Source organism: Balaenoptera musculus, chromosome X, assembly GCF_009873245.2.
Source record: "Balaenoptera musculus isolate JJ_BM4_2016_0621 chromosome X, mBalMus1.pri.v3, whole genome shotgun sequence".
Classification (NCBI taxonomy): domain Eukaryota; kingdom Metazoa; phylum Chordata; class Mammalia; order Artiodactyla; family Balaenopteridae; genus Balaenoptera; species Balaenoptera musculus.
In genome coordinates, this window is record NC_045806.1 from 31605980 (window position 1) to 31618074 (window position 12095).

Sequence of the window (12095 nt, forward strand, 5' to 3'; positions counted from 1 at the left end):
TCACACCTACAGAAGATCATAGTACAATGAATAGTCCTATATTTTTCATACAGATTCATCTATTTCATCATTGGTAACTTCTGTGGAACTTGCTTTATATCCTATCTCTATCTGTAGGTATATAATTTTCTCTCTAAAGTATGTATGGCCTTAGAAAAAGGACTTTCTCCAACATAATTGCAATGCCATTGTCATACACTAAGATTTAACCTAGATACATTAATATTTTTAAAATATTAAATATCCACACTAAAACTTCTCCAATTGTCCCAAAAATGTTCCTTATAACTTTTAAAAATGTTATCTTTTTTCCAGTCTGGGATTCAATCAAGGATTATTCATTTCATTTGGTTTCCAATCTCTTACATCTCATTTAATCTAAAAATTCCCTCCTACCTTGTTTTGTCTTTTAAGGTATTGGTATTTTGGAGAGTCCAGGCCAGTTGTCTTGTAGAATATTGCATGTTATGGATTTCTTTATTTTTTTCTGTACAAAAATTTCTTTGTCTTTATTTCATATTATATATCTTGGAGGTCATATGATATTAAAAACTACCTAAATATATTTACAGCTCCATAATGTTACACTGCATTGATGTACTTTGATTTATCTTATCTTTGTTTCTTCATTATTCAATTCAGATTAAACATTTTGGTAAGAATATCACATATCGTGTACTTCTCATTGCAACATGTCCGGAGACACAAAGTCCCATTATTGGGGATACTAAGTTTAATCACTTGGTTAAGGTTGTGTCTGCCAGATCTTTATATTGTAAAGATTATCTTTTCCCTTTATAACTAATAAATAATTTGGGGGGGGTGTGATAATTTGAGACAATGTGAATAACCTCTTCCCTTACAACCCTTCATTTGATGGTTTTAATATCCTTTCAGATATGCTACCAGTATCAATTATTATGTCCATTATCCTTGCTATTTTTTATTAGCTGAGATTTTTAAATTAAAGAAAAAAGCTTTTTCTCTGCTTCTCGCCTCCCCCCCAACTCTTTTTATTTTTAAGTACGAGTACAGATTCATGGATTTTTTAAATCTTTTATATTTCAGCATTTATTGTTTTCAAATCCCCATCACATTATCATATTTAATCACTGAACATTTAATTTATAAAAATGTGAGGGGACCTAAATTCAGAAGACACAAGCTGTGTGACCTTGGGTAAGGAACTTTTATTTTTTTGGCTTTTGTATCTCCTAACACTGGGGGAGGTACCAGGTAATCTCTGAGTTTGCTTCTAGCTGGTGATTCTATGATTCTTTGACCACTGCATGTGTATTGTTTGATGGCCCACTCTTTATTCAGGGGAGGCTCCTTGATTTCTATCATTATCATTATATTTCTGAGTAATGTCCCTGAGTTTGGAAAAACAAAAACAAAGCCAGATGTTAACAGAAATGACTTTGACACCTACCTCTTCCTTCTCTGGATTTCTCTGTATCCAGATCTCTAGGAGGAACTTGTGGCTCTTATGAGTAATTCAAAAATACTAGAGCTAATATTTGTACAAATCCATAGCTATTATATCAATAGAAAAGAATAATCTCTCACTCCTTTTCCTTTTTCTTCTTGCATTGAAGACTATTGAACTTGTTTGACGCATCTTTGAATTATAGCAAATTTTTATGGTTTTTGAAAAGACATTGATTCAAAGAGTAGTGCCAGAGGGACTTCCCTGGTGGTTCAGTGGTTAAGACTCTGTGCTTCCACTGCAAGGGGCATGGGTTCTATCCCTGGTGGGGGAAGTTCCACATGACCTACTATGTGGCCAAAAAAGAAAAAAGAAAAGAGTAGTGCCAGAGCAGACTGGGAAAAGACAGTTCCAGACCTTTTTCTTTTTTATTTCTTTCTATTACTGATTCCCTTATGGTCCAAAGAACACAATCTGTATGATTTAGAGTATTTTAAATTTGTTGAGGTTTGTTTTATGACCCAGTATATGGTCTCTCTTGGTGAATGTCCCATAGGACTTGAAACAAATAAGTATTCTTCTGTTGTTTTATGGAGGGTTTTACATATCTCATTCAAATTCTCAGTTAATTTTGTTATTTGGGTCTTCTGTATCCTTGCTGATTTTCTGACTAGTAGTTTTTCCTATCACTTGGTGAGAGGGGGATATTAAATCACACAACTATAATGGTATATTTATTTCTTCTTTCCCCTCTATTGAATTTTGCTTCATGTAAGTTGAGGCTTTGTTATTTGTTATAGACACATTAGTATTATATGTCTTCCTGGTGTATCCATATTTTATAATTATGTATTGCCCCTCTTTGTCTCTGGTAATTTTCTTTTCTCTGAAGTTTGCTTTACATGATAGTGATGTAACCATTTTTGTTTTTTAAAATTAACATTTTCATGGTACATCTTTTATCATCCTTTTTCTTTCAAACTACCTATGTCATTAAATTTGGAGAAGTCTAATTTAGACAGAACATTGTCGGACCATGTTATATATAAATATTTCAACTCTACCCTGGCTAGCTACCCTTTCCCTCAGCCTGCTACCCCAGCAAGAGAATTGGAGTGCCGCCTGTTTCTACCAAGCAAGAGATAGAAGATCAGCTCCCCTCCCCTTTATTTTTCGGCCCCCCTTAGTTGATCTGGGTTGGAGACTTGTTCAGTGCCTTGTCCAGTATATATGAGAGGCAGTATGGAAACCTGGAAACTCACCACCATGTCGTTCCTCAAGTCCCAAGGTCCCTAAGCAGGCTGCCTTCTTCTTTCATATTTCAGAGTCTCCCCATCCTTGTCTGTTGTGTGTTATGTCTGGCAATTTTTAGTTGTAAGAGGGGGAGCCTAGGAGGAATGGGGCTACTTCATTTTTGTGGATTTTTATTATTATTCTTTTGGACACTCCCTAATTTGGCCAGTGGGACCCTTTACAAGACAACCCCTAAGTCCTTTTGATCGTCTTCGTTAGTTTTTGAATATTTTGTTACTTTCTGGCAGTATAAGATGTTCTAGTTTCACCTAGCACTCAACTTGCTGTAAAACTAGAATTCGGCATTTTTCAATGGTTTGCTATACAGAGACAAGGTATTCAGTGTCCAAGATATGGGCACTAGACGTGCTCATTGCTGCTAGGTTATTCCTTTCAGGGGACAGAACAAAGAAGTATAATTATTAAAATAATTATTAAAAACAATTATCTCATACTGATACCTCCTATTCCGATCCTACACCATAAGGTTCTTCCTCAATTCACCTCACTTTCTCTTCTCCCATGTGAAAAACCTCACTCCCAACACATCAATTCAGTACCCATTTGCTCTATCATACCTATATACCCCTTATATTTTCTAAATTACTATATTCTTAACTACCAAAAAAAGAGAGAGAGAGAGAGAGAAGAAAAGAAAAAGGAACTGAAAACTACTAAATCTAAAGCTATCTTTGCAGTTGATTTTTCCTCCTGGAATATATTATACTACAATAGAACAGTCAGAGAACTATGGCCAAAATATTCTTTAATTAATTCTTTATTCTGTATAGTTTTGTTGTCAATTTATATAAAGATGGATTCTTTAATTTTTAATTTGAATTCAGTTTTAGCTTTGCTTTTTCACACTTTCTAAATTTATTTTTGAATTTGTAAAACACGTATTGTTCAAAACTCAAAGCTATGTAAAATGTTCTACTTAAAGAAATCCCATTCCCATAACTCAACCATCCACCACTTTCTCAAACAATCATATAGATGACCATCATCATTTGATTCTGATTTATCCATACTGTGTTTATTTTTGCAAAAATGAGTATATATGAATAAATGCATATGTACACACATGGTTCTGTTTCATCCTCTATCTTACACAAAGGTAGAATACTGTATAATTTCTTTTGCACCTTGCTAACTCCACCTAATTATATGTCTGGAATCCTAGTAAAATAGTTAATAGACATCTTTCTCATAGATTTTTATGATTTTTTAGTACCTCAGTTTTTTTCCTGCACTATTGTTTATACACAACTAGTCTCCAGTGCATGGATCTTTTCATTATTTCTAATAATTTGCTATACAAATACTGCTATGCAAATAATGCCTTTGTATATTTAAGGTGTATTTCTACAAGTAGTATTGATGGGCAAAATGGTAAATATATATACAATTTTACTGTATGTTACAAAAATCCCCTTCTTAGAAGTTGTAACACTCCAATTCCTTTCCAAGGCATCAGCTGATATCTAGTTCAATATACTTAAAATTATAAATTTCTGTGCTGACAGAGTTTTTTACTTTTTATACATGGTAGCACTAAAAGCAAGTACATGTTATGTAGCCCATAAGCACGTTTTGAAAAATTGATTGATTTTTGCATATATTAGTTTAAATTATTAACATTGCAAAAGTGTATATTTATACATGTGTAAATATTAACTACTACACTCCATTTTTATGTGGTAGGTTCAAACAGGCTCTCAGTAATATCTTTTATTTGAATAGTTTAAATTAAAATTCCAAGAATTTATGAGTTGATTTTATAATATTTTTTGAGTATTATAGAGAAAATCATTAATAGTGTTGAATGTGTTCTTCAAAAATGCCATTTAAATCTCATCTTAAAATGTACTTTGAAAATGATCATCTCAGAAATTTCCCATTAGAAGGAAGTTTTGATTCTGTTTCAATCTCCACTGATGTTTTTCCTCTTGAATGTGACATTGAAGTGTAATATCTCTTTATATTTTTTTTGATTAGGTCAGGAGAAGTACAAGCATCTTGTCCTGGCTCCATACCGGGACAGCTTCCTCGAAGAGACTTCTGCCTTCAAGCTTAGTGGTCTGAGTCACACAAAAGGTACAGTATTTCTGCCTTATCTTCTGTCATTCTATATGCTATCGCATTTCAGAGATGATGAAATATATGTCTTGTTGTCTTAATAAATATTTAATGAAAATTAAATGTACAAGTTAAAAATTTTGACACAAATTTTAGTAAGTTGATAGAAAAACATGGAGAGTATAACCTTTACATATAGTCATTATATCTTCACTTTTTTTTTTTCATTCCTTATCGCATGAATACAACTTGCAAAAAATCTTATCTCTGAGATTGTGAATGGTTGAATGTCATGCCACTTAATACATAACTGTGTGAGTCAAAGAAGATTTTGGAAAATTAAAAATACCTAGTGTGCTAAAGCTGCTCGCACTTATGAAAATAATTCCATCTTTGCAAAGCTGACAATTCCCTGAAAATGTATTATAGGGTGTACATGTATTAGTAATCCCAACTGCATATTGATGAATAGGAAAAAAAAAATCTAAGGCATAAGAAATAATGAATTTGCTTAAAAATCTAAAGCTCACAAAATATGAATTTGCTTAAAATACTTTTCATTACAAGAAACTAATCATAATAATTATTGTACATATAAAATACAAATTATCTTAACATAATTATTACAAAAATAATAACTAAAATCAGTAACTACTACTAACATTCCAATATAAGTGGGTTCATGACTTTCGTTTATATTTACTATAGTCATTTTTATTAGCATCCTGAACCTCATTAATTTATTTCATTTGATACAACAACTCCATTGTATAGGTGTTATTATTATTATTATTGAATCAAGGAGATTGCAATTCAGAAAAATTAACTTACACAAAATCAAAACAGTTGCTTACTGGCAAAGCCGAACTACCATATGTCTGATTTCAACATCTTTGTTTTCTCTTTCTTTGCAATGTATTAAAAGGAGTATGAACTGCAGTTCACAAAAGAGGAAGTACCGCTGTCCAAATAATGACTGAAAATATGTTCAAAGTCCCTAATATTCAAATAGATCTTGATTTAAATGATAGCCAGCTAAGTTTTCTTTTTCCTTTTTAAAAAAATTTTTCTATTTCAATTAAACTGTGATGAAATTGGAACAAACACTGATTAGTGGAGTATAAATCACTACATAATTTCTGGAAAATACTTTGTGTAATGTATATAAAGAAACTTAGACATTATCACGTTTTGGACCCAGTAATTCCAATTCCGGTGAGATCTTTACAAGAAATAATCAAAAGATGGATTATTTATCCACAGAGATGTTTGATATTGAATTATTTATAACAGGAAAAAATTGGAAATCACCTCAATGCCAAATAACAACTTTGTTGTATTTGTAGTAACTATTTATATGTCTGCTTATATTTTAATTTTACTTATCCATTAAATATATGAGACATTTTCTTTTTTTTTCATTTTTTCCATTGATTCTGCACTTTCAAAGCCTTTCTACATTTGAATCAATTGAAACTTCACCTCTATTTTCTTTTTTTCTTCTCCTTTATAATGGGGAAAGAGTTATAGGTAGGTAGGTAGGTATCTTTTTCATTTGTTCCTTTAATTCATCCAGATTTTGCTTTTTTGCTCTGTAATTACAATCTAATTTGATTCCCCCTTAATTAGCAAGATTTCCATCTTTTAATTGAATAATAATTATTATTCTGTTGTTATTTATTTTTGCAATGTGACATCCTATATTCAATCATCTATACTCTGTTACATAGATCTGTATTTCCGGTCTTGTTCCAGTGCCATATGGTTTAAATCCTACAGGTTTATGTTTTCTTATTTTATTTCTATTTTCTCATTATCATTTAAATCATTTCTTTCCTTTTATCATCTATTTATCCTTCTGGAAAAAAATTTAGAACAACTTTTTAACAAGTTCTGAAAAGTCCCAGTAAACATTTGATTGAAATTACATTAAACCTATAGACAAATTTGGGAAGAACTACATCTTTACAATATTTAATCTTCTTATCCATGACCACTTATTTCCTCAATATTTTTGAGCACAGTATTTATAAATATTAATAAAGTTCATTTTTCCATGAAAAAAACATAAAGTTTCCAGTGGCAGTACTTTTATTTAAATAATACAAATAATGGGTAAAGGTGGTCAAAAGGTAAATAAATTAATAAAATGGCAGGGAATCATTCACTCTAAACATAGAGTATGGGAATTATGGAAATTATTGTTTCTTTTACCAAAGTCAACAATCTTATTGCATTAGTTTATAAAATTTTCATCTTTGTTTACTAATTTTGGACTACTTATATATTGAAATGACTGCTTATTTTTTGTTTGTTTGTTTCTTTTTAAACTCCTGGTTCTTTATTCTGCAGCAAGTGATTTTTAAGATGTTTTCAAATTAAAAACTAACTAAATAATCCAGTTAGCAATTATATATAATGTAATTTCTATGCAACACAGAGACTAACATTTTGTGTTCCATTTTAAAATTTTCAAATTTGAAAAATTATAAATGTACTTTCTTTTTTTAAAATTTTGCTTTGTATATTTTAAGGCAATGCCATTTGGTACATAGATATTTATTTATTTTTTAATATCCATTTATTTATTTGGCTGCACCAGGTCTTAGTTCAGCATGTGGGATCTTCATTGCCGTGTGTGGGGTCTTCGTCGTGGCATGTGGGATCTTTAGTTACGGCATGCGGAATCTTTAGTTGCAGCATGTGGTATCATTAGTTGCAGCACGCGGGATCTTTAGTTGAGGCATGTGAACTCTTAGTTGCGGCATGTGGGATCTAGTTCCCTGACCAGGGATCGAACCCGGGCCCCCTGCATTGGGAGAGCAGAGTCTTAGCCACTGGACCATCAGGGAGGTCCCTAAGCGTACTTTCTTAATTATAATTTATATTGCTCTTTCTGTCTTCAGATGGTTTTCAAATTTAATGCCGTCTTTGCTGGATTTTTCAGCTAGCATTGGACAACCCTGACTGTGCAGTGGGTTGACAGTTCCAAATATATTCTCTGCTGCTGTATATAATAAAATCTCCAAAGGGGTTTGTTTATTTTCAAGAAATTTGTTATTTGCTCTGGTATTCTTATATGTTATAATATTAGTATTATGGATATCCCTGATGATTTGGGGAGCATAAACAGTAAGGGTACAACAGAAATGGGATCTCTGTTTCTTACACTGCTATCGACATTTTTAGAGACTTTGGGATTCATTGACCATATTGTAAAAATTGCTTCTAGGGAAAACCTCATATACCATATAAAGCATATGTATCCTTAAAACTAAGTCTTTCTACATCTACATGATCTCAGGTGAATTGATTGAGTGGAGAGGTTCTAAACTTGTATCGTCCAGTTTGCCAAGTAATGTGACAGTGCATTCAGTTCAATTCAGTTAAGTGCTAGGCATTAAAGGGAAACCAAGTGATAGCTGGTAAGACTAGTATATATTCCTCAAATGTGAATGCTGCTGCTTCGGTCCATGGTAAGCTGGTCTATGCATCATCCAGTCACAGCCTGACTTTACCAACATTTTGCTCTATATATGACAAAAGGACATGGATAAAAATAATTTCTGCAAATACTCCTCATATTAACTTCTTTCTGAAATTTTAAGTTCCTTTGCATTTATGAAATCCCTTAATAAAATTGGATGGGTGGGTGGGTGGGCGGATGGATCGATAGATGGACAGATGGATGGATGGATAGATACATACATAAATACGTACATACATACATACCAAGACAAGAACTCTAGCCATTGACACTATTTTTTTTTTACATTGGAAAAAGATGTTCACATCCATTTCATTCCTCCAAGGAAACATTTTTGTTTTCCTAGAATTTTTCTTCCTTAGAATGAGTTCCGTACTAGGCTATAGATAGCTAAATACTTCATTTTGTTTTTAGTAGTTTCACTGTTATTTTCATTATCTTTCTTTCAAAACTGGTGACAGAAACTAGGCAGGAGTTTAAAAAAAAAAAAAAAAAAGGGTCTTCCTGTCAGCGAAGAATCTTAACCTGCCAGGTTTTCAGTTTGAAGCTCATTCTTGTCTACACATCTAATTAGGTCGAGTAACCAAAAATGAGACAAGAGTATAGGTGAATTGTGATCTCAGAAGCCATCCTTCTACAACGCTGATACATGTATAAGAGTTGCAGTGTTCCTTTTCTCTTTTACTAGGAAGTAATCAAATGTCACTGAAGCCAAATCAAGATTAAACTCTTGAGAAAAAAATCTTAGCTGAAACATTTTCCTGGGTCCTCTGACTGTGATAGTTTAAAAAAAAATGGGGGCGGGTGGATTAGCATTATTATATATCATAGTGTAGCGCTGGAGAGTAAGGTACTAGTTTACAAATCTATATATGTATAAAATTAGATGTAGGACTTTAGTAAAGGAGTCAAGCTGCAGGGATAGGGCATTAGACTTGCAGTGTGAGAATCTGTGTTCTAGTTATGACTGTAATGTGGAAAAGCTGTGTTAGCTTGAGCTGGTTTCTGTACTCTCTAGACCCTGTTTTGGACATCAGAAGAAATGAAAATCAGTTTCACCTAATAGGATATTTTTTGAAGAACAAACGCAGTTGTGCATGTGAAGAAATGTCTAAACACTAAAGGTATATACAAGTATTGTTTATTAGTATTACTTGTATAGGTGACAATAGGTAAACCCAAAGGTGGATTCCTGATTTTCTTCAGTTTTAGATGAAACAAGACCTAGTACACTGCCAGTACATGCCAGGAAATATATTTCTGAAAAATGAACAAAGAAATAAATAGCAGTTATTTTTCTTCTGAAATCCATTTGTTCTTTAGGTGACACAGTTATGAGACAAATGATTTTAATTTTCATCAACTACTCATTGATGAAACAGTCTTGTTACCTTGGTGAATACCTTTTCTAGAAAAGGATATCTTACAGGACAGTAGATATCTATTTCTGTATTTATATCCGTATTTTAAGAGTATCCAACTTTGTAGATATCTATATCTATAACTATATTTAAAAAATAATTCAAACTTGTTCTTCCTTTTGATATCCCTAATCCTTTATGTATTCTATTCATTCAACATTTTAATTTTAAAAAATCAGCAAATTCATATACCACTTTCACAAATTTTGGCATTCCCTTGTATCACCTATATAATAATTTACCTAATTGTATTTTAATAGAAAGCAGTGTCACTTGTCATGAGCAGTAGCAATGTACTCTGTTCCAGGAACTATTTTAAGCACTTTACAAATATTAATTCATTTAGTCTTCACAACAACCCTATGAGATAGATTCTATTAATACCCCTATGCTAGAGATGAGTATACTGAGACGTGTAGGAGTTATATCCAAGATCACACCCACAGTATGTGCTGGAGCTTGTGCTTGAATGTAGGGCTTGGGCTCTTACTCAACTACAAAATACTGTTATAAATAGAAGACAGCTTTAAAACGTCAATCAGTAAATAATAAAATAAAAATTTTAAATATCTGTCCAACTTTCACTCAGAAGTACCTTAAATGTCACTGTTGCAAAAAAGGTTTTCCTGGGAAGCAGTCTCTGAGAAGGAGGTGAGCATGCAGGAATTGTATTAGGGAGAAGTGTATGAGGATCAACAGTACTGGGGGAAGAAGAGGATGAAGCAAAACTGAACAGAGGGAGGTGGGGACAAAGGTGTCATTTCACACCCTGGCAAGCACCAAAACTAGGATAGTTCTTAAGACTTTCCCCAATTTGGGATGAGGAAGCCAGGATTTTATATCTCATTTCCTCACCCACAACCCTCCCACCCCCCATCCCATCAATCCATCATGAAATGTAGTCTAATGCTGGAAAGGAGTTTAACCTTGGTCAGGTGACTCTCTTCGGCTGAAGGCAATTCTCCCAGAAAGTTGATATCTAGGTACTGTATACTGGCAATAATCTTAATAGCTTGGGACATAAAGTCATGAAGATATGTTCCTCTTTTTACTAGAAGCATTATTCAGTTTTCCTGATACTTTTCTCAATAATTTTAAATATGATAAGATATCAGAGTCAAGGTTCATTTTATTCATTATGTGTACCTAATTGTCCTAGCACCATTTAAAGAAAAAGCCATCCTTTCTTAAATTGCAGTGACACTTTTCTCCTAAATCCATTGGCAGAATGTGTATGAGTCTCTTTCTGTACTCTATTCATTTCTAGTTGTCTATTCATATATTTTTGCACCAATACCATATGTCTTAAATACTATAGCTATATGGCAAGTCTTAACATGTAGTAACGTAAATCCTTCAAATTTTTCCTCTTCTTCAAGATTTTCATAGTTATTCTAGATCCTTTGCACTTTCATAATAATTTCAGAATCAGCTAGTTAATTTCCAAACACACACAGGAACACAGATACACACACATACCCCCGTGAGGACTTCGAATTGTATTGAAACTATACATTGATTTGGGGGCAACTGGCATCTTAGAAATACTGACTTATTGAGTCTTTCAATCCAAGAACATGGTGTTTCTCTCCACCTAATTTACCCAAATGACTATCTATTTCTTCAAGATTTATTTAAAAGCCCATCTTATCCCTACTGATTTGACATGCCAACATTATCATAGACTGCCATATGTACTTGGGTTCTTTCTGGGTTATCTCTACTATTCTACTGATCTGTCTTTTAGAGCCAAAACTACACTGTTTTAATTAGAGAGGCTTTATAATGTGCTTTAATACGTGGTGAAGATGGCTCTCTCATATTGCTTTTCCTTTCTAAGATTTTATTGGCTGTTCTTCCCTATTTATTTATCTGTAGGAACCTTATAATAAACTTGACTACCTCCAGAGAAAAACTGATAGAATATTTACTGGAATTAAATTTATAATTTAAATTATAACTCTATACATGTAAGAAGAAATGACATTTCTGTGATATTGAATCTTTGTATCAATGTCATTTTATGTATTTTCACTAGTTCAGCAGCTTTGTGCCTTCAAAAACATTTAAATTTTATTTTTTAAATGTTTTTTGCATGTGTTCTAATGGACAAATCATGCTTAAAACCACTTTAGATCACCTTTTAAAAAAGTGATAGTATTAACAATATATCTCATTATTTTTGTGATATTAGAGCAACAGAAAATATACAATTTGTTGTCACATAATATAAGCTACCTTTATGATCATTTATACTTAATATTTTATTACTGATTTTAAGTGTAACAGCTCACTATTATATTTTCTCTTATTGCTTCCCAGATAACAAAAAAGGCTTTGCTTAAAATAACGCTTTACTCAAGAATAGAAAACCTTTAGTCATTTT

General features: G+C 32.4%; 1 protein-coding gene across 1 annotated transcript in view; it reads left to right on the forward strand.

The window, feature by feature from the left end:
• CFAP47 (cilia and flagella associated protein 47) overlaps nucleotides 1–12095 on the forward strand; it is a 489567-nt gene that overhangs the window by 389122 nt on the left and 88350 nt on the right. Inside the window, 1 exon segment of the mRNA XM_036839258.1 lies at nucleotides 4721–4819. Coding sequence (XP_036695153.1) covers nucleotides 4721–4819 — 99 coding nt within the window.